The 24,364-nt window shown below is 42.3% G+C and overlaps 1 protein-coding gene across 1 annotated transcript; it reads right to left on the bottom strand.

The window, feature by feature from the left end:
- Positions 1–78: 78 nt before the first annotated feature.
- cavin2a (caveolae associated protein 2a) lies at positions 79–18,706 on the bottom strand. Its single transcript, XM_069663769.1, has 2 exons — positions 18,062–18,706; positions 79–4,031 (listed from the first exon to the last, which is right to left on the bottom strand). Exons 1-2 carry the CDS (start codon positions 18,608–18,610, stop codon positions 3,120–3,122), a joined length of 1,461 nt encoding a protein of 486 aa, XP_069519870.1. The 5' UTR covers positions 18,611–18,706; the 3' UTR covers positions 79–3,119.
- Between the last annotated feature and the right edge of the window lie 5,658 nt (positions 18,707–24,364).

Genomic DNA, 24,364 nt, shown 5'->3' with positions numbered 1-24,364 from the left:
CTAATTTATGTGAAATGTATGACATTTACTCATCTGCTTGTAACACAAGGACTGAAATTAAAGACCAAAAACAACACATGAATGTTATAAAATCTTTATTGATATAGACAATACTAAATTTTAAAAGGAAAGGGCTGCATGTTTACAAGATGCTTGAAACAGTGTCAGGGAAAGTACATTAACACTCAAGTGGCAGGGTATCTTCTGCTGTGAAGGAAACTTCTTTGGTTTAAGGGGTTTACTAAGCGAACGGCCATAATGTAGGAACTTTGTATGAAGAAAAATCATGTTAAACAAGATATGACTACCTAATAGTTCTCTAAATATCTAGTGTTAACAGAAACAGTTGTCACTTATGAAACACATTAAACAGGCTGGTTTGAAGAAATAAAACAAGACTAAGAGAAATCTGGATACAATATTTTCAATATTAGCAGAGAAGTATTACCAAAATAACAGATTTTTGTAATTAAGCAGAAATAACTCAAAGCCAGTCACATTTCGAGCTTTAAAGTACATATAATTTACACAATAAGCCTAGTGTCTGATCCCTTTTCAGTGAGATGATTTATACAAAGAAGAAGCAAAAAGGAAAAAAAAGCCACAGAGTGACTAAGCACATTTAATAAACACAGTAAACAAGTTTAAAATTAATTATGTCTATTGTTTCCTCCCTAAAGACCCCATTAAGTAAACTGGCAGGGATGTTTTTGTAAGGCATGACCAACTGAGGGCTAAGTCAGCTACTGTTGAAACTGCTTTTCTTCTCTTTAATATACCCCAAAAAGCACAACAGTGGTTTTGCATAACTAAGAAATCAACATATTTGAGTCTTTTTAAAAGAAAAAACAATTTCTCCATTTCATCTAGAATACATATAGTGGATGTAGTGGAGTATAGGTAATGGAATCCTGCACTTCCAGATATCAGTATGTAAACCCCCCTACAATGCATTTTAGACTTTCACAATTTCAGTGTTTTTCTGCCAAGCTGTGCATATGCCTAACCCTGGGGCAACTTTGATAAAGTCCTTTATCATCCCTTCCAACAACTGAAGTCCTTTCTCACACTTCCAGCACCATCACTTCGCCCCCCTTCCACTACAAACTCATGCCCAGGAACCGCCACAGGGGCAGAACACCTGTGGCTCTGTACTGACTCAACAAGGAGGGCCAAGACCATGAAAAATGGGCTGAGCAGGAGTCATTCGTCAAATCTTGGAATGCTGTCCTCTGCCTTAATCCACCTCTTTGACCTCTCTAGTATCTGGCACCTGGTATCACTTTCTAGATTAGTTTTAGGGAGTCATTGCATTAGACATCTGAAGCTAAGGCTGGTAAACCACTAACAATATGCAACAAGAGGAATATCACTTCGTAGAAACTTGTAGGCATGACTTCTTAATATGAAGTTTTGAATTGTTAATGTATTTGCAATCTTGGGATTTCTTAGGTATTTATATAGTTGACTTCAACTCCCCATAAATTCATAGATGCATTGCATGCCCAAGTAGGGGAGAAAACTTGAGGCAGACTTGCATACTATTTCTCTCTTAAAAAAACAGGAGTGGAACAACTCATACCAGCTTGTGCATGGCAAAGGCACTGTAGGAGTATGTGTGTACATCTAGGAGGAGGGAATTGTGAGTGAGGGAGCCCTGATAGTATTCATGTCTTGAACATATGAAACTGAGTAAACATTTCACAATGCAAGTTACAACTTACAAACACCCAAGTATCATAACGTTACTCCAAAAAAGTTCACAGATACAACTTTTACTGTAGTACTCACTCTCAAGGCAGTTATCATAAAGTTACTAATTTAGTGTGAATATGCTGTAAATACCTAGAGAACAATGTGGCCTTACGTAGAAAGAAACAAAATAATTCCTGTACATAAACATACAAAGTTGCCTTGCAGACAAGAATAAGGGCAGTAAAAGAGACATTTAATACATCAACATTAAAAGTTGAGTTATTGTTGTAACTAATCTTCTACCATCTAGAACATTCTATCCTCCACCAATGTCCTTCAATAGTATTTTTAATACATTTGATTAATGTGATTAAAAAACAACCAAAATAATATTTCAAATTATAAATATAATTTTCAGCCCCAGTGGGTTTATTGTTACTCAATTGGCAATGACATTTACTAAAATACTTTTATTTATGACATGCAACTTGTGATGTTCCAGGTAAGTTATAAAATCATGAACATCCCAATAGAAGTAACAAACAATTTGACAAGACAGAGCCATTTAAGTATAGTTACCTGTTAGTTAAGATCTGGGCTATTTCAGTCCAGGTCCAAAGAATTTAGTAAACAACCTCTAGTTCACTACAAAACACCCCAGGATCTTCCCTCTGAAGACCCAGAAACTCCCCATTCCAACTCTTGCACAACCAGGCAACACACTGCCTTAAACAGGCTGTGGGCAGGATCACTGTTGCCAAAGATTTACTATTTTTCACAAAAAACACAAAGAACAAAGAAGCTATTTGTCAGAGAGGAAAAGAGTTCCAGAGACTGACAAACACAGCAGGAGGGAGATAGTTGGCCCAGCGCCCTGGAGATGTGCTGCTATTGAAGAGGTGGACACCAGTTGATGGGAGTGAGTTACGGTGTATTGGTGCAATGTAGCTTTCTCTGGACAACTCTGCTACTGGGTTTAGGAAGGACTTGCACTAGATTCTGATACACCATGAGGTCTAGTTGTTAACCTTGCTTATGCAGACTGTATCAAGGTTTTTAGCCTTGGCTGGTGATAATCATAGAAGGTCTTGAAGGATGGTCCCAGGATGGACAACCTGAGTGTGTTGATCCAAGGATGGACGACCCAAGTGTGTTGGTCTAAGGATGGATGACCAGAACATGTGGGTCCAAGAGTGGACAAGCCGAGCGTGTTGATCCAAGGATGGTCGACCCAAGCGTGTCGGTCAAAGGAAGACTGACCTGAGTGTGCTTCTAATATATTATGCTGGCGCATGTAGTGCATTTAGGGAATATATTGATGATAATGGATGTGAATGGCAAGAACACAAAATCTTTTACATGGCATTGTGGGCCTGAAGAAAGGATTGGAAACTAGAATTGATGATCTCTACAATCAAATCATATTAAGACACTTGCTCTACAGCAATCGTTGCTGTTGGAATTTGGGTATCTGCAGCTGTCTCAACAGGACTTTTATGTTTCTCTTTTCCCACTTCTTCCTCTTCCTCCTCTTCTTCCTCCTCCACAACAATTTCATCATTTTCTGGTATTGCCAAGCCTGCAGAACGATCACCATTCATCTCACATTCAATGCTTGGTGCCTCTCCATTAATAGCCAGCTCTGCCTTCATACTATCTGGGGTGGAGGGACTGAGGATCTCCTGAATTTCTTCCACAAGGCCTTCCTGGGTATGCACCTCTGCCAAGGGAATCTCCCCATCCAAGCTCCCCAGAGCAGGAATCTCCACATGGGCTTCTACCCCAGGTGAGGTCACGTCATGTGTGGGGACTTCTCCATCGCGGACCTTCTTGACATTAAATGTCATGGGAGACACTTTGAAGGAAGAACTCTTGGCAGTTGGGCTTTTAGGATGGTTAGGGGTGAGGCTCTTCTTGATTTTCTCACGCTTCTCCGGTGGCACAATCTTGGTGGTGATTTGGGTCATCTTCTTTTCGATGCTCTGGCGCGAGAAGGCCTTCTTGAGGCTATCAACCTTCTTCAGACTGGAGCGCTTGAATTTGTCAGCCCTTCTCTCATATGAACGGGAAGTACCCAAACCACATTCTTCCTCAAACTCGCACATCTCTTCTCCATCTCTGTGAGCTGAGGGATAGTCATCCTCGTCGGAGGATAGGTTTATGGTCTGAAGACCCTCCTCGTGGGCGTGGCTGCCATCAACAGAGCCAGCAATAGATGGGGTAGGCCGGGTTGATTCTGCATCATACTGGCTTGGTTGTGGGGTCTTCGGGTAGTCTTTGAGTGAAGGGCTTTGAGGGGGTCTTTGACTGACAGTGGCAGGGATCTCGTGGTCTTCCTATTGGGAAAGAAGAGGACAGAAACAGGTGGGTTTAGAGTGCAGTCATTTGGACAAGTTAAAAGGCTTTAGTGTTATAAGGAGCAGCCTTTGTAATATCTTAGTTTGAAATGGCCAATATATTTAAGGTATACTTCCAAACACTCATCATCCATATAAATGTTATGTTGACCTCTTGGACAAGGTTTGGACAAAGCAATTGGACGTCTCAATTTCATACACTCTGCACACTACATATTTTGGGTTGGTGTGCCTGGTGAGGAGGACTAAGGAAACCAGTTCCTGCATGCCTTGTAAGTGCTGTTTTTCAAGTAATCTAAGGAATTCCATCTGTTTCTCAGCAGGAGTCACACAATTTTCTCTATTTTATATCCCTCTGTGTCTTTAACACACCCTCCATGAACACATAGATGACTATAAACAGAGGGAGACAGAGAACACTAGGTTCAATATCCAGAGCTTCAGTTTGTTACTTCTCACTCTTCTCTTCCTCTCTTTAACTTGCTGCCTATCCATCCGCACCCAATCACACACATGTGGGAGCACACATACACATACAATGCTTCACTCCCCATGGGATTTATGACCTACAGTTCCAACCCTCCAATGCCCCCATCCTTTCACACCCAGGAGTGGACTTAAGTTGCAGCTTCAGTGGTTGACATACTCCACTACACTTTTGAAATGTTCATAAAGAAAGCCCCCCTATTGACATCAGTATAAAGTATCTCCAGTGAATACTTGGTTTTGAGTTTGCCAGTGCGGTAAAATGTACAGTACATTTTAAGTTTCAAAGTTGAAGTACAATACATGCCTTTATATGGACAGTAAACACAAATACTTTCATTTGCCAACAGACAATCAAATCCAAAGCACTTTTTTCTCACATAAACTTTGGACAATCTTGAAGATCCAGAGGAGGATTCATCCTGAATGATAACTGTTTTCACTTAGGTATCAATACAACATGCAAGAGTAGAAAACAATAAAATAAATGACAAATAATAAAGTAAAGGAAAACAGAGAGCTACAAAACATCACCATCAATCTCTTCAACACTCTTACTCACTCACAGTAAATTCTCCGGACTGTTACATGGTTCTAGTTCAAATTGACTTTATGGGACAATACACAGGTTTTGTACTTGGGGGATGGTAGAGTTAAGTCTGTTAAATGTCCAATTTAACTGATTTGGACATTTGCATTGTCACATACAGCTCCTACGGGTAATGTCTAGATAAATTCGGAGTCATTGGGCATTTTTCAAAGAGACTGGGCAATGCCTGGATTCAACACTTGAACATTTCTGACTGGGCTAAGATCACAGTTGCACAGCGCTTTTGGTGGTTTTATTTGGTGTTTTCCTTTCACAATATGAGCTTTGTAGCTATGATTTGGAATTTAAATTATATTCAGTTATGAGTCAGTGGTTGAGCTTCTCATATTTAGGATGTTTTACCTTAGGATATGTCAACTTTAAGTACGAGTGACAGTTCCATTCATCCTCAAAACATGTTGGAATTACCCTCCAAACAATACTTCTGTGTTACATGCTTGTATGAATGAGTCTGTGACAAAGTGTGACTGCGTTTCGAAGAATGCAAGGCAGCCTTGAAGACATTTTAGGATTGCTTAAAGTTCGAAGATGACATAAGTTGTTGAAGGAGTGTGCAATACATCTTTCCTGGGGTGTCATTAACACATAGTGAAGTACTGGGCCAACCAGATGGTCTAGAGGGTTCCTGCCTCCCGTCCGTTCTTAACTTATCACCAACACTGTTCTGCTCAAAAGGATTGTACCTGCAATAGGTCACTGTCAACTTAAGCCCATTCAATTTTGTCCTACTTGTATTTGCTGATATTTTTGTGTAGTTGGTTAGTGTGAGATAAGGTAATACAGCATTTGTGACAATTGTATCAGAGCATATCATGTTGTAAATAGGGCTATGAGACTGTGATTGTGATTTGTAAATGGCGTATAACAATGATATGAATGAAATTACTTGTGCAGTAACTAAAAGGTGCAAACAATATCCCTCAATATTCCATCAATACTTACAGAAAAATTTAGCCAATCACAATTTTTCTGATTGCATGAACTTTGTATCTGTGTTAGCCTCCAGTTTTTGCAGACACCTTGCAGACACCTGATACAGTTTACCTTGATCTCAAACATGCAGGCATGATTCACAGTTCAGGTGTGTGCCAAGCATGTGTGGTATCGCCAAGTTAAAGCTCATAAATCTGTCAGCGTGTTCTTAGAGGCAAACATCACCTTCAAGAACAGGGCCACGTTGTTGGGGTTAAGGAGTAGAGAAAGATAAAACAGAAACAAAATATAGCCCAGAAAGGGTTAATTTTGGGTTGATAAATTAAATACACGTGTTCACTTCTTGTCTGAATTCTAAAAAAAAGTTTGAGTTTTTATTAACGAACAACCACTGAAGGACATTACCATGCTTGTTGTAACACATCGCAGAGTTGTTACTTAAAATCTGAGAAGACAAAGGTCTTCCCATGGGAACAGCTCTGGTTACCACTACCTCTAGTTTCGTTGGACTGCAATTCCTCCCTAAAGTTTTGTTCTCTGTTGCTCCCTCCAGTCACTTTGCTGTAGGTCTGACTCTGCACCACACCCACAGTACGCCTGAACGTGTCCATGCACAAATCAAAAAGGCGGGAACTATGTGGATGATAGCTTTTGTACTGAACATGTTAGATATTACAGAGAAATACCAGAGAGCTCGCTTGTTAGAAGAATATATAACTCTTAAATAAGGGCGCATCTACCCCTTCTGTGTGTACATTTAGAGTCCAATAGTTTTGATCAAGGGTTAAATAGCTGAAGGGTTAAGCACCCACCTAAATCTGACCAGTCAAATCAAAACACCTGAAAATCGGAGCCAACATGGCCTTTTCTGACCCTTGGTAGAGGATTCCCAGATAATAAACACTAATCTTCACTGATTGATTGGTGGTGTTAGGCTCTCTAAAGAATCAATCCTGGATACCTCTGTTCCCGTCTGGGCATGCCATAGACTTTCTGATTAAGCTCCAACACGTTTGATATAATCAGTGTGGGTACTAGTGCATGTGGGAGGCGGCAGCTGAAACTCAAACAGCCTCCAATGAGAACAGAGCTCTCTCTACAGACTGTACCACACCAGTAGCGCAGCTTAAGAAATTATTTTATTGAAACTGAAAACTGTAAACTGAATGCTATCACACAAAGTCTCTTTTCCGCAGCCTGAAAAGCCTGTATCCGGCTCTTTTTCTTAATCTTTTAATGGAAAATACTGTTTGTGTGTTTGTCTGACAAATTACTAAAGGAGTGTAAAATGAGCGTGTCCCCAGTTTAACCCCTAACGATCTTGGCAAGCATGCAACAACAAACAAAATCTTCCTAAATACCATTTGACCCAGGTCTGTCCTGTGTTTGTGTGGACACATTCTGGCACTTTTCTCTTGGGAACGACGTTAATTAATGTACCCTCTAAGCAAAGACTCATTAGCCGCTAAGAATTTGATATGTGCATGTGTGTGTTCCAGTATCTGTGTGTCTTTGTGTGCAAAAATGTAGGGCATCAGCCATTGTTAAAAAAACTGCTTAAGAGTGCAAGATGAAAGAAAATTACAACACATTTGGAACAAACCAAAAAAACAAAGTTAATTTACATTGACAGCAAGTTTACTGAATGTAAAAGGAACCACGCTTCAAAGATATTTCGTAGGCTTATGTAATGGAGTTTGAGATCTCATTTAACATTTACATTGTAGATTTGCCATCTAATTGCAAGTCCTGCTAGGTGTCACTAAGGCAGAGCTTATGTAAGCCGGTTCTCTGGAGCCTCTTGCACATTTCAAACAGACAGAGATCAGGGCGGGGCAGGACGGAGTCACTCCTGCTTGAAAGAGCTCAAATGGGCTCACGTTACTCCATTAGTGTGCATCTCTGTTTATACAATATGTGTAAGGAAACCTTATACTGTTTCTTGTGCATCATTGGCTCTCCTTTGTTTATGTGTCTGACAATAGTGACTTTGATGGCACTAGAAGAAGAGTGTGGGTATCACCAGTTAGTCAAAATATCTATTTTGTTGAATACTGCTAAACTAAAGGCATTCCAATCAACCTCTGTTTTGTGCTAATCAGCAAACTAAAGCATTCTTTGATACTGAACTGAGATGGTGAACAGGCTTAATCACATGCTAGATTGTCAATGTGAGCATGTTAGCATGCTAATGTTTGCATTTAGGTAAAAACCCCAATGAATCTTAAGTTCAGCCTTGTAGGGCTGCATGTCATGGCTGTCTCCTGATCTTGTTCCTTTCCTGTATATCCATTCATCCAGTTTCTATGGCGCTTATCATGTTAAGGGTCGTGGGGGCCTAGAGAGACGATCCCAGCTGTCATTAGACGAGGGGTGGGGTACACCCTGGACTGGTTGCCAGTCAATCACAGGGCTGACACATAGAGACAGACAACGTTTCACACCTACGGGCAATTTAACGTCACCAATTAACCTCTTTGGACTGTGGGAGGAAGCAGGGGTACCCACGCATGCACAGGGAGAACATGCAAACTCAGAAAGGCCCACTTTGTTCGAACCGGGGTTCGGAATAGGAACCTTCCAGCTGTGAGGCAACAGCGCTAACCACTGCACCACAATGCAGCCCTTTCCTATATATGGGTATGCAAATTCCATCAATATAAATCAGACTCTTATTACATGTAAAACGAAAGTCCAATCATTTTTCTTTCATAAGTTAGGATCAAAATGTTCTTTGAAATTAAAATTGCACAACAGCATGACAAATTATAGCATTATCGGATCATATGAGCATACCATTTCACTGGAGTTTGATAAACTGTATAGCTGCCTGCCTAGCACTCAACATACTTCATATTCTATAATATCTTGAGTACTGAACATGCATGCGTTTGTGCATTCTTTAGAGTGATCATGATCTCGTACCATAAAACCCGTTACATCCTCTCCCAACATCAGTCACAACCTTGCTTTAGAACATCTTGATGTTTTTCCAGCCCAACTAGCTACACACACCCCTCACACTTTATATTAAATACAGCTACAAAAACACACACAGATGCAATTCTTAAAAATAAAAAAAACATGAAAAAAGCTACTCATTTACCAGTAAGAACCTTAATACTGTATGCATTGGAGATTTGCACACAGTTATGTAGGTTAATATGTTTGTGTGCATGTGTGTTAGGTATTTAAACAAGAGTGCTTTCCCGGCCTTTGAGAAGAAGAACGAGGCAAGGTTAGTGCAGGTGTGTTGGCACAGTAAGTCAGTGCCTCCCAGGGACTGCACAAATGAGAGGGTACACCATCATATTTGCTATTGTCAGGACCCTGCAATTATTTTGATTACAGAATGAGACGACAAAAGGCTTACAGAAAAGAGATTGCAGACCAACTGAATGCTAATTCAAGAAAGTACAGCTTGTCTGAAATGCACATTTCTTGGCACATTTCAAACAAAGGGCTAAAGACAAATCTCCAGTTCGGAATATTCTACCTTAGTCTTCTCTTAATCTCCCCCAACCCCTCCCTCCACCCCTGCACTCTCACACGCGCTGCCTTATCCATTCAGTGGTTAGCTGCAGACGAGTGAAACTTCCGTGATTGTGCAAATTTGCCTCCATCTGCATATGTTTTGATTACATGCTTCCCATTTCAGTGCAGTGAGTTGTTATAAAGTTCAACCCTACCCAACTTGTTATATAACATCACTCCCCTTCCACCCTTAACCTAATGTGCACGAGGAGCCATCTGTGGACAGAGGAAGGAAGGAGGAAAGGAAATGGAATTCTGCTATTTGTCATGGGACTGGATAACATGATAAACTCCCACTGCACTGCACACAGAGTATGGGAGTGTATACACTGCTGTGCACTCATAAATATACATGCAAATATTTGAAATAAACTACCAAAAAGACAGAAAAGACTAAAAGACATTTGCCAAACACTGTGCTAACATACATAGTTGTTGTGTACAGGTATCATGAATATCTTGTCAGCAATGTCTTGCCAATTCTGAATAATGCCTCTTTGCTTTATACAGGAAAAGCTTTGCACAACAAGTTAGGGCATTGGTTCCCATTCACACCCCTCCCATATCTGCCTCACCAAAAGAAAACAACGCATGTTTACTCGCCTTCCAACTTGCGTAATCACACAACACAATAACCAATTCAGGCACACTATAATGCTGACGCACTGGTGGCAAGAAGATCATGGCAATTCAGAGAGGATCATTCCTGGTGACATAAATGATGATGTTGGACGTCTGGAGAAAAGTGTGCACTCAACCCATAATTGACATGATGGCAGTCTGTGCACTTTGGATGATGACATGCTTCGTATTCTGCGACATATGCTCTCTCATTATTCATTTCATACATGACATGGTATTCATTATAATAGACCAATGGTTGACTGGACCATTGCGCTTCTTGTCTTTTTCTGCACTTCCTCAACACCAACCAGATCACGCCGTTAAAAACCTGCACTTTCCCTCCTTGTCTTGCACCATCTCCTCTGCATGTACAATGAGTTTAAATGTTTTCAGTAGTGCCACCATAAAGTTGTTCAATGTTGTTGTTGCTCAGGTGTTTACTCTGCCCAATGGCCATGTTAATCTACTTTTCAGATTTCGTTCAAATCTCCTAAAATCCCCTTTTGCACAATGCTTCATTGCAATCCAATAGAACCAGTTTGGGAAGCATTGTTCGATCGGGCCTGTGAACCAGGGGCGTGTTTGATAAGGCTACCACCAATTGTCATAATGTTTACCCCATATGGAGGGTATGACTGCCTGCAGAGAAGCCAGGAAGTCATCATGTTATCTCTAAACATGCTATTATGTTCATGTTTTAACTAAAAGCAAAAAAATAAGAACAGAATCCCAACATGGCTATTGTTTTCACATTTCCTGACATGGATGTTGTGGCCTTGACATTAGATTGGATGGACATCAGGGTTTGAAAAGTCAAACAGGGAAAATACGTAGATGGATTCCTGAAGTCTGAAATAAGGGAGGTGATGGGAGGAGAAAGAACATAGTTGGTTTCATTTGGTTTGACGGTATAACAGGACCTTGAGAGTTTTTGGCAGAAGACCAGCAACAAAACTCCCAGCACTGTTTCGATAACTCTTTTTCTTTGATACATTTCCACCTGCGTCTCACAATTCATTCTGTTTCTGAGTTTTAAAGAGAAAAGTTGAAGAGCAATTGGAGCGAAAAAGTTCATGTTAGTACAAGTGTGCAAAAGAGCTTAATTCTATTATTGTATTAATACCTGCGTCATAATGGAAAAACATGCTAAATATGTGCTCTTGGCAGTTCCGAAGAAAGTTTGTGCAATGCATGGTGGGATATACTTGGAGGCCAAACTGTCTAGTGAGCTGCCACTTTTATTTGTCTTTGTCTTTTCATGGTAAATAAAAAAAAGTACTTGACTTAAACATGATTACATTCTCACCACGTCTCTGTAAGAGCTGTTATAACTGGCCTTCACACCAGGAATCTGCAGTTTAAAACTTGCCATTGCCTCAGAGCCTGAAAAAGTTGAGCGGACTTGTCAAACCTGAATGTCACATCAGGCAGAAGAAAAAGCAGTTCAGTTAATTCTTCCTAATCCTCATGCAAGTCTTCTGCTCACTGAGTTTGCAAACATAAGCATAATCTCTTATCCAAACGCACGCTGGTGGTAGCCTAGCCTATTATTACTGGCTGACAAAAATAGACCTTATTCTTACCTTTTGTCTTGTTTCCCTTCTGCCCGTCCTTCTCTCTATATTTATCTCTCCTTTGCTCTTCTTCACTCTTTATTTTTGTTTGTCTGAAAACCCATAGGGATTATCTGAGGAATGAACCCCAAAGGGAGAAAAGGAATGATAACAAAGCAAGAAGCCACGCTGTAAACAAACCTCATTGTTCATGAGGTAAAGCATGCCTTAAAGCCTGCACAGCTTGTTGGACTATTATCACTGAGACCAGTTTTACTCTTTAGAGTGTCATACCCCACAGCAGCCATCTAAAAATGCTTAAACTCTCACTCTCACTCACAACTTGTAGTCTGTGAAGGACAAAATGGAAAACATATTGAAGTGTACTGGTTTGGGCTAAATTATTTGTAGTAAAAACCTTATTGTGACATTTCTGACCAATATTTAAAGACCAATATTCCCCATAATACCCAGGTGTGTGTGTGTGTGTGTGTGTGTGTGTGTGTGTGTGTGTGTGTTATACACATTTTTTTCATCTAAAAAGTGGGCTGCGTGCTATATACGGTGCAACCAATATACCAGTATAAAATAAGAGAGGTTTGTTATTGTGTTACAGTATTTTACCCAGTCGATGGCACTATAATCGAGCTAAAGTTGTCCGTCACACTTCTGCATTAAACTGTTTCCGTGGCCATGTCTCCTATTTACAATATGCCGCAGTGCTGTTTTGTGTTTTCCTCGCTGTCTTAAGCAAAACTAACTTGATTGTTGCTAATGCTTTGTCATGGACATGCACCGTCATGATCACCATTACAGCTGCCACCCTCACAACAATCAACGTTACCGTAGGGCTGCCAGCTACCACTAGCTACCGCACCGGTAGCTAGCAGGATTGCAAACTCAACATGGTGAAAAAAGATGGTAGGCTGTGATTGGTGTGTTTTGAATGTATTTTAAATGAAAATTGTGTTAAAATAACTTACACATTTTTATTAATAAATAGTTATAGAAAACCTTTTTCCCTCTGGGATACCCCCAAAAACAGACTGTGTCTTATATTCTGGTGTGACTTCTAGTCCAGATTTTACAGTAGTTGTAAAAGGTGGAAAAGCACAGGTGAAATTAACATAAGGTCACAATTTTGTTGTCTGTAGTTCCAACAGAATTAGAAGATGAGACGGTGTGATTTAAGGAGCAGCCTGATATGTTCAAGACGTAAACTAGCTTCTAAAGCTAGTTGAGCTCTTTTCTCACATTGACAAACCCTTTAACTCAAAACAAAACCCTGAATGAAGGCTAACAAGAAGCTAATGCTAGCAGGAGCCAGCTAAGAGGAATACTGCTGGAATTAATATTTTTACTTTTTTTGTAGGAGCTCGCCACATCAACATACCTCCAGACCTAGCTCAAAGCTAACACATCTCGTGCCTGTCTCTGAACCTCGGATGCACTGATAAGACCTTGTTAGGGCGCTGCCACTCAGCCTTGCTTTGCCCGGTGACCACTTACGTTCTTGCAGCAAAAATTCCCCTACAGCCAAAAAAGCCTTGTCCTCATTGTCACCATTATCAAACTGTAGAAATGTTCACAGGACACCTTACACTGCAAAAAGGGATTGGTCTGAGGTCAGAGCACAGAGTAATTTAAGGTAGGGTACATGGGATAAGTACCTCTAAAGTAATGCACAAGTTTTTAATTATAATCCTTTTCACTACTTGCTACTGCAAAAAACCCACTGACATTACCTACATGCACCCCTACTGGTTATATACTGTAGCTAGCATGAGTAGATTAAAAATACTGTCACATCCATGTTACAATTGTTCCCACGATTGAAATGCACATTTTTCAGTTTCCTCGACTATGTCTGTCTAGCGGCAACAGCTGCATAAGTTACAGTTACTGGCCTGTCACATTGAGAAAACTACCCTAGACCCAGTAGCTTCCAATGCACTTAAACAGCTAGCACTGCTTTGGGCTGTAACATGGTGTAATGTATCACCTGGTTTGGACACACACACACAACAAATCTGAGCCGTAGCCTACAGCCAGCCACCTGCTCCAACCTGTAGAGATGGATATGGCTTTACATTGAAAGATTCTGCACAGAACCCTCACAATAAGTGCACTATAATTACACTTAACTATCTATTTACCACGGAGCATTTGTAGTTGAAAAGGTGTTCTAGTTTGCTCAGCTTGCTCTCTCTGCTTCTTCTGGGTGCGGCTAAAGGCTTTCACTTGTAGTAAAGCTTTCACTGTGTCACATGTGATTTGTATGCACAAGACCAGACCCAAAGGGATCTGATTAAGCTGAAACCCACTTATTTATTAGACTATACATTACTTTATTGAACTCGAGAGTATTAAGCAGCTTGGAGTCATAAACCAACTTTAAGAGCTGGGGCGAGGCTGGGAACATAATTACCAGTTTGTCCTCCATCTTAGAGTGTGGAAAAAACAGCATTTACTTCCTGCTGCTGAAAGCTATGATTCAGTCACAACCTTTGGTCAAGCGTCGATTCACAAATGCACAATGATGATTGGCAGCAAAGCAAGCAGAATGACAATGACTGAAGTTAAGGCAATCACTCAAAACCTTTAAACCTTTGCAAGCAACTTTTGTACTGAGTGACAGGTCAGGGTGCGGTGATAGACGGAAACGTTTCTCTCTCTGTAAAGTTTACAATTCAGTCATTTTACGGTAATTAAAGAAGTATCAACACCAGTATAATTAAATACCACACAACACAAGATTCAAGAACGACCCTCATTCCATCAACTGAAGCTTGCAGTCAGTGTATTTAGTTTGGCTTGTGAGCATGTTTCTCTTTCCTCGCCCTGTGATATGAATGTTTTTGATAGTGTGCGAGAGCTCTGACGGTTGTCACTCTGCGATTAGGGCTCCCAAACACACAGATAATCACCAAACATCCTCTTCCCATGCCACTGCGAGGCCGATACAACTCCCTTCTCGCTGCTCATTACCTAGTAAAACTGTGTTTCACGGCCTCTTGTGCGAAGTCAGAGAACAAATGAAATTCTCGCAACGCTCAAATTCAATTTGCCACTGTGGTTGACTCATTTATTGTGAGGAAATTCCACTGAGAAATAAACCCAGATGGATTAAAGTAGTAATAAGTAATAAATAACTTTTATCACAGGAAATGAAATTCCAAGTATGCAAATAAGATAAGTTGTAAGATCTCCAGGCTGACTGTTGATATTCAAACACTCAAAGGTGATGAGCCTTTCAAATTAATCAAATAATTAAAAAGGAACATATCAGTAATCCATTTCCAAACAGCAATTACCACAACAGTCTCCACACTGTACACGCAGGAATCTCACATGGCCAGGAATCGTGTGTGTTCTGCCCCTGTGTGTGTGCACGAGAGAAAAGGCCAAGAGTGGGCGGGGCCACGTGGAGCCGGGAAAGCACTGGTGTGCAAAAACAAACAAACAAGGCCAAAGCAGCCGTAATTAAGACCTCATTAGTCCTTGTTATGCACAGGAACGCAACGAAGCAGCAGACAGCGCTGTCATGTCAGACCAACAGTAGCCAAAGCCTGGACCTGGTATACCCCTGCTCTGTGAAGTAGCAGGCATTTACCCACAAACCCCCGGTGTTTCCACCTCAGCTGGCACGTACAGGGTGATAAGTGTTCTCTGTCAATTTTGAAGAGCTGGGAGGGAAGGAGGGCCCCTCAGCTATGGGGCTGATGAAGGGCGTTTGAGGCTTTTGAGTTTGCGGCAATGTGCGTTATCAGAGAGTAGCGTGAGGCTCGTGGTGCCACGTGCGTTCACGTAGGTTCAGGGAATCAGGACAGGTGGCTTGATTCAACACAAAAAAAAACGGTCACATGTTCACTTAAAAACTAAATGAGAAAACAAGAAGAAGAGAAAAATGGTGGATGTTTGAACAAAAGATATCCCACAAGATAATGAGTTAAATATTGGCATGACATGAGGTAGAAATGATCGATGTAGAAAAGAGTCAAGACAAACTGAGCGAGGGGAAGGAACAAGGCCTGCACTTAGTTCTTTTCTATCCCGCTCCCCACAGGCACGCACAGTCTCATTTACCTGCTCTGTAACCGCATACACCTGACCCGACACACCAGCTTAACATCCAATAGGCAGGTTGCACGCACACACATGCTACACACACGCCCTGACCTGGCCCTGCTACACCCATCTGCAAATCCACCGCGCTTAGTTTGACTCAAAATGAGAGGGAAAAACTCAAGTCAGCAAAAGTTGGATCAACACTTTTAGCAAGAGCCTTTGAGCAATCCAACACACGATAAACACACTAGTTCAATACTTGCACATTATGCAGAAAATATAGGAAAACAAAAACATAATGCAGCCCGAAACACACAACATGAAGCGAACAACACTGTCCACTCTCGCTGTTTGTGAAGCAACAGGACATTTGACTTGCACATAAAAGCTGACCGGGGATTCATCAAATCGATCCCCGGTGCCTCGCCTACAGACACACAGAGCCACCTTGTACAGGGGAAGGTCTTGGCACCTGTTGCATTTGAACAACAGAGCCTCAGTACCTGGGAAACCAGATAACAACGGCGGTTAAGAGCTCTCAGCGGCCCAGGCTGTGTCAACAATGTGCCCCCCCCACCCTCCTCCTTTTGCTGTCCGGGCACACACTTGTATGCACACGCTCAGACGCACCCACACGCACACACAAGCATGAAAACACATGCAGTTACTCAACTCATGCAAAGACACCATTCCTAGATCATGTTTTATGGGCTGAGTTGAGATGCATCCGACATATGGATCTTGCATGTTGACTGCATGATAAATGCTTTTAGCTGCATGCAGGTAGAACTCAACGTCTGTCTTCTTTCACTGTCATTAAACAGAAGAAGTTTCAACCATATGCATTTCTTGAGGATAAGTGAGAGGTGGGTTATGTAAGGATATCCCTCAGCTTTCCACTTGTAAATTCCCGGGGAAATCGGGGCGTTTATCTCTTTTTTAATGGTGGTATAAAGTTTTCCCTCACAGGTATGATACGACAGTTGAAGTGGTAAATCCATCCAAAAGCCACCTGTCTGTCTGAATCATGACCATGGGGTGTAAACAGATCTAGTCAGTGTCAGTGTCTGAGCCCTCCTCCATTATCCTCTATAGCTCCATTCCCAGACACACCCTTCTGCTCTCGCTCTCTCTCTCTCTCTCTCTTACACACACGCATGCACAGTGGACATGAGAGCCTTGTATGCATGTGTATACAGATATAAGTGTACGGGTTAGAAAACAGCAGCCTAACTAACTTTATCCTGGGTGAATTGAGCTCTACAGGTTGCCTAAAATCCTGTTCAACAAGTTTTAAGTGATGAAAATGTCAAAGCACTGTTCGCCTACAGCATATTCCCTTTCAGTGCCAACCAGGAACACATCCGAACACACCCACTACTGCAGTCAAATAGCAATGCAAATACTTACACACATGACGTTACACGCATACAAACACACATATTGAATAAGTCCTCATGAGGAGTTCAAGACGCTGAATCTTTAAAGTGGACGTTAAAAAAAGCGGTCAAAATTGAGGCAGCAAATGCAGGCATACAACGACTTAAAGCTTTAACAACACTGCTTATTACATTTCCCATAGTGCAGCTGGATAGCATTTTTCAAAAGAAGCTATCAAGTTGCCTCCTAAATGCCGACATATTTGAAACCTCACACCTCCAGTTTGTAACGCAGGGTATAAATTTAGCCAGGTCTCATCACTTATGACATCACTATGACATCACAAGGGTTACATCGATACAAGTAATTATATACCTCTGTTTTAATTATGATGACTAAACAATCAAACCCTGCATCAACGTGGAGTCTGAATTAGTTGTACACTTGGAAAATTTACATGAAGGCTCCTTAAAGGCGAAGCACGCACTGAAGGTCTGAGAAAATTCTGTTACCTGACATGCCGAGTTGACTATACTGTAATAGGCTGTATAACCTTAGTAACTGTATAGATTAACCAACATTAGTTCTGAGTAATAAAATATAACATGTCTTCTAAGTGGCGTCCATGCTGTTGTCACGTTTCGTGGTAAAAGCTCATGAACAAGTGGGAAGACAAACTTCCAAAGACTGGAAATGGGACTATCCGAGGAACACGTGAATGCAGCATAAAATCGGCACCCCTTTAAAATAACAACGCTATATTGCAATGTCATATTTAGGTGCTTTTTTTTAACCCACTCTCTATAACTTAGTTCCCTCACCTGGAAGATGAGCACTTTAAAGTGGTTCCTCTTCAGCAGGTGGCTGTGGTTCGCCTCCAGCTTCTTCACCTGGACCGCCTGCTTGTCCATGCGCTCCCGCACATCCTTCAGGTGTCCGCTCACTTTGCGAGAGCGCTCGAGCAGCTTGCTGACGCTGTTGGAGGTGCTGATGTGGGTCTTGGACAGGCGGGTGACGTCGCCCTGCACGACCCGCACGGCGCCCTCCAGATCGGCCTGCCGCTGCTCCATGCGCTGCTGGTTGTCCTGCACGGCCTCCAGCATGTTCACCAGCTTGTCCAGGAGCGCCACCACGGTGATGGCGCTCACCTGGCCGCGGTCGACCGGGCTTCCCGGCGCAGCTGCGGTCGGGCTGGTGGGACTTTTAAAGCCCAGTCGGGAGAGGGTGCTGGTCGGGGTCGGGGAGGACGGGGCGGAGGACGGGGTGAAGCTCGGGATGAGGAGCTCCGCGTTTTCGGCCAGGGGCTGCGGGATGGTGTGGGTGCTGCCGGAGACGCTGATCTGCTCGGCGTTGGACGCGTCTTCTTCCATGGTTCACAGGTGGTCAAATGTCCCGCTTTAATGGGGTAATTCACCTTAACTCGAAGATAAAGTAGAACTTCTACTCGCTCTTTGATGCTGCTGTCACTTGCTCCAGCTCAGAATTGAAGGCTGGGTGTTTTACTTCTTGGACTTGCTTCAGCATCCACGCCCCTTTCTGTCTCTCTTTCCACACACACTCTCTCACACACACACACAGGCACAAACACGCTGTGAACTTTCAAAACACCTCCCCTGCAAGCCAAAGGGAGGGGCCAGGTTGCTCTGGAAACCGGGCAGGCCTAGCCCTACTGACAGAATAGAGGTAGAGTTGTTGTGTGTGAGTGTGTGTTCTTCCTTGTGTGCTTGCTCGCTGTGTGTTTTCATGTGACTGCCAACCATTCCACTGTGTGCATGCCTGGTTGCTTTTGTAAAATATGTGTGAAGGCTGTTTACGGCACTTGCTGCTGTGTTTTCTGTATTGTACCAAATTGTGCTGGACTGCATTGTGATAAGGGATGTGTGTGTGTGCTTGACAAAACAATTAAATAGGCCTACCAGAAAAGTACAATCCAAATCAGTGGGCCAGTGTTTTTTTTATGCGTTGCAGGAACTTAGCTGAATTGTTTCCACTGCTACGCTGTAGGCTAAGATAAGTCATGGACCATATTTTCCTCACGAGGTATGTTTGTGTTTAACTGACTCTACACATACATCCGAGTGTGACTGGGTGTGCGCGCCCCTTTCCTCTCCCCTCTTGTTTTTGTGCTCCGTGTCATGGCATGGGGCACACTGACATGGAAATGTGGAAATCCCTGTTTCAACAATGAGCTCATCTGCGCCCTGGCACGATGCCCCCGCCTCTCTCTCAATCTTTCTCTTTGTCACCATCGTTGTAAATATTTAATTCACTGTAACACAATCTCGCATTCAATCTAACACGTTTTAAAATAGGCCCAAATATGTGGTATGCGTCAGTGTGATGGAAAAATTGTGACTGCATATCTACATGTTCATAAAGGGAAAAAGGCCTGTGTGTTTATAAATTCCAATGCAGAAAACCTACAGCCTGAAAACTATGGAAAGAATCTCTCCTATCGCTGCAGACTGTGGAAAACATTCAAGCCCACTGAGTTTTATTGGATTTTGCCTGATATGGTAAAGGCTTGGTCAGCTCCCATCTCATCTAGAATCAATACTAAATACTCACACCCTAAACTGAGATTAAGCTTCCTGCAACTACTGGTGTGTACACACAGAAAAGACACACCTAAGAAAAACATTAGAATCCATTGGCAGAGTTCAGAGTCCTCCTCAGGTCCAAACCACATCAATATTTTTCAAACTGTGTTGTTTTTTCAAAGTTCACCAGAGTGGTTTTAACTAATTAAGCCGCCCTCATTTGGAGGAACAATAAAGATTTTCAGCCTCATTTTAGAAAAACGATTTGTTTTCTTGCTGAGAGTTACTGGGCATCTAGACCGACACTGTCGTGTCAGCACCTATTTTGCAATCTACACCCACTGCAACTAGAGCAAAGATGAGTCTCAAAGTTAGCCATTGCTTGCGATTCCTGGCCATGAATTGGAGTGGCAGTGACGCCAAAAAGGGGGCAATCTGCAGGAAACAGAAGAAGACAACTTTGCAACCGACTTGTAGATTTCTTAATTGTGCATAAATTCCGTATTTATGTAGGATGAAGAAGTAAAATGAAAATGAATAGGAGTGGTAAACCTAGATTTGGTAGGAAATTTGCTCTTTCAAATTAATCTTACCTGCTCTTCTAGCCTGTCAATAACTTCAATCAGAAACTGAAATCAAAGTTGGTCAAAATGAAGAGATCACATTGTTTAACGTGGATTCATTAGTGTGGGAATGTATAATAGCAGTCAATGGCTTTCTACGCTTCACTGACGCGCAGCGGCGGGGAAAAATGGACACGTAGAACGAACGGAGCAGCAGAAAATTACAATAACTGCAGCATTGAATAACATTGGAGCAGTCCTGTCCCGGTGTCCCCACACGTGTCAAAAATACACTTACGCAAAAAGATTGTGACAACTTTCGTGTCTTTACCATACATAAAGCAACAGCTCGGTCACGGTTAGCTTAGCTTAGCACAAGGACTGGAAAAAGCAGTTGCCAACAAGCACCTCTAAATATTATTCTATTCGTGTTGTATCTTGTTCACTAAATCTGTACCAAAGCCAAAGCGTAAAATGTATAGACTGTATGGAAGAAGTGTATTTCCACTGTGACGTCACCCATGGTTTGTTGATTGTGGTTTTAAAGACTCATATTTGGCATTAAGAGTATTTGGAGCTCTCTTTTAGATACAAGAGTGAAGCTGGTAACAGATTATTACCAAGGCTTAATCATTAGCTGGCTGGTTAACAACGATGTTTCATACGGAAAGAGATTCTATTTGTGGTGGTAGCTGACCTGAGCTTTTGTTGCTGTTGGACTTAAAAAAGCTAAGAGCTTGCTACACACTCGCACACATCTCAGGTGGGAGAATGAGCGTCACATGAGGCAACACTAACCAAGTTACCTAAAATAACCGGTCTTCTCATCATAAATCTTTTCTCTGGGGGAAAAGCAGACATCAGTCCTGACTCAAATGTATGGGCTGCCTCAAATAAATCAATGTATGAGAGCAATGAATCAGCTTACAAGCCAGGTATAATAAAAGCAGACACAGATACCGGTTTAATAATACTTGCATTACACTCATCCAGAAAGCTCGAGCACACACTTGTTGGACGTTCCGTTTATAGGCTACAATGAATCATTCGGCAAGTCTAATTATTTGTCAGATATTTGCATGAAATGGTCTCCAAAAGGCTCCAACAACACAAACATCACAGAGGTGTCACATTCAGTGACTGAATGAACTGAGATGACACCTAACAGACAATTAGCAGCACCCACCTGTCATCCAAGGCGTCCAAGCTTTACTCATGCATAACTAAAGGGTTTTATATAATCTAAACAGATGAGTTAAATATTCAGCTCTGGTCCAGTTATCATGAATCTCCTCCCCTTTCCACAACCATCGCAGTTCACAACACAGCATCCTTTCCTCCAAAGCTGACATGGCCAATGAAATACGCCACCAGCTCAGCTGTGCCAGTGGGCCTCTCTCAAAACTGAGAAAAAGGGTCTTCGAGGCCAGGACAAAAATCTTGGTCTACAAGGCAGTTGTGATGCCCACCATACTGTACAGGTCAGAAACCTGGACCATGTACAGCAGGCACCGAAAGGCACTGAAGGCTCATCACCAGAGGTGCCTCAGAAAAATCCTTCAGGTCAGCTGGGAAGATAGGTGCACAAACGCCCGGGGCGCGTTGTCCTGTAAGCAGCTGGGAATAGAGGACTTATTTTGGGAGGCATATGGATGACATGTCCGGTCCATCTCAGCTGGTGTTGGGCAATGGTGGCAGCGATGGACCGGACATGTCATCCATATGCCTCCCAAAATAAGTCCTCTATTCCCAGCTGCTTACAGGACATCGCGCCCCGGGAGGCCAAAAGAAAAGGTATAAGGACAACATCAAGGTGAACATCAAAAAGTGCCACATAAACCTCAACACCTGGAAAACCACAGCAACCAATAGGATGTCTCGGAGGAAACTTGTCTGTGAAGGTGCTGCACTATACGGCAACGCCCTCCACCGCACTGCACCAACACATGTGGCTTCAGGATCAACCTCTTTGCCCACCTGAAGACCCACAAGGACAAAGGAGGAAGACAGTCATACTCGACCCCGAATGGCCGTGGATGAGCATGAAAGGAGACATTAGCTATAGAGACCAACATTAATTGTTCAAGGCCGTAACATGACACTCTACAGGGATTCACTCGCTTTTGGAGCCAGCCTCAAGCGGACAGTCAAGGAACTGTAGTTTTTTGCACTTCCACTTTAGCCTAACAGTTCAGCCCCAGAGGTTGACGCTTTGTAAAAAAACGTCACACCAGGGGCTTTTATGAGGAGGCCGTGTAAACTTAAACGGTAAGACAGTTTCTTGGCAAGAGGAATTTAATCCTTATTTTTGACAGTTTAGTTTTTGTTTGGATGAAATAAGATTGTTGTTTCACACAGGCGGTGTAGTGGTTAGCGTTGTCGCCTCACAGCTAGAAAGTTCCTGGTTCAAGTCTCAGTTCAGACGATGAGGGCCTTTCTTTGTGGAGTTTGCATGATCTCCCTGTGCATGCGTGGGTGCCCTCTGGGTTCTCCGGCTTCCTCCCACAGTCCAAAGACATGCTCGATAGGTTCATTGGTGACTCTAAAATTGCCTGTAGGTGTGAATGAGTGATTGTCTGTCTCTATGTGTCAGCCCTGGGATTGACTGGCGATCAGTTCAGGGTGTATCCCGCCTCTCGTCCAATGACAGCTGGGATCGGCTCCAGATAATGGATGGAAGTTGTGTCACACATAGTCTGGTTTCTAGTCCTTGTTGTTAAGCTAAGCTAACAGGCTGCAGGCAGTAGCTTCTTATATTATTGACAGATATCTCTCTTGGCAGGAGAGCAAATAAGCGTATTTCCGAAAAAGTCAAACTCTTCTTTTACAAAGAAACTGGTGCCTTTATTGACATGACAGCTTTTTTCTGTTACAGCTCCTCTTTTTGTCAGCCACACAAGTAGTCAAAAGTGCTTTTGACAGATTGCCCTATGTCAACATCCAAGACTAACACCTCTTCTTGAGGTTATTCACTCAACAAGCTTCAAAGCTGTCACAGTAGAGTGGAAGTGCTAGACACACACTCACCCAAACAAATGTCCTTCCTCCTCTGACTGAGAACCCCACTGTCTCTAACCCCTCTCTCTGTCACTGCCTCTCCTTTGAGACATACAATTTTGTCAACATAGCAGTGTGACCTTCCGTTTCTAGCTCTTGAACTCTGACTCTTCCCACTTTCACCCGTGGGATAAAGTGGATGGAATGACGCTCCCATCCTGTCATTCTTCCTGCTGTCCCCCTCCTTTCCTTTCCTCTGGTTTCCCACTTCTCGATGCTTCCCTTTCCCCTTTTTCTTCCTCTTATCTTCTTCTTTCCTGAATTCTTCCAGAGTTCCATATGATCCGGTACGTTTCACATATTCCCGGTGTTGTGTCAAGGAATGTTGCTTTTCCCTTGCGTATTTATAACAACATTTATTATTTATTTAAGGGCCCTTTCTTCTGTTTACCTTCCTACAGTTACATGTAGTATAGAACAATTGAGTCATGCACACTGGCTGTCACAGAGAGCTTAAAAGTGCCTGTGGATGGAGTTTGAAGAGATGGATGTATTTGCCCCCTCGAGGCCAAAAAGTGCAAGTGCATGACCTAACTGACAGTTCAGTGAGTTACAGACCACTGAAGAAAAGAGCAATAAACAAGTTTTTTTTTCTAAATTTGAAACAATAATTCAAGAATATATATTATTTGATATCTTCTAACTTTACCAAAGAAAATCCCCATTATGAAATCGCCAACTGTAAAGTTCTCTAAAGAGAGTATCGGTTGAATTTACAGCAGGAGAGACCACAATCATTATTTCAACAAACATGCAGCTGCAAGTTGAATTGAATGACTGAGCTCTGTATCCTGGTAACTCTTCCTGGAGTTGCTTTCAAACCTTCAACAGGGGGTGTGGTAACCGTTGGCTGTTGGCAAACTACCTGGCTGGATCACACGTTTTTTAAGATTGGTTGATGAACGAGTTTCTTCAAAAATGAAACAATCTCATGAGTGCACAGGAGGACTATTTTAAGTCATTT

The sequence above is a fragment of the Semicossyphus pulcher genome, unplaced genomic scaffold (assembly GCF_022749685.1).
Source record: "Semicossyphus pulcher isolate SPU_LCO1_2020_fin unplaced genomic scaffold, fSemPul1.0.p SCAF_15, whole genome shotgun sequence".
Classification (NCBI taxonomy): Eukaryota; Metazoa; Chordata; class Actinopteri; order Labriformes; family Labridae; genus Semicossyphus; species Semicossyphus pulcher.
The sequence above is the reverse complement of the archived record's forward strand: the minus strand, read 5'-3'. Positions and strand labels throughout refer to the sequence as shown.

Coding starts and splice junctions, on each gene's coding strand:
- cavin2a (XM_069663769.1), bottom strand. CDS start 18,610: ATGGAAGAAGACGCGTCCAACGCCGAGCAGATCAGCGTCTCCGGCAGC. Junction 4,032..18,061: donor TTAAAGTGCTCATCTTCCAG/GTGAGGGAACTA, acceptor CTTTCCCAATAG/GAAGACCACGAGATCCCTGC.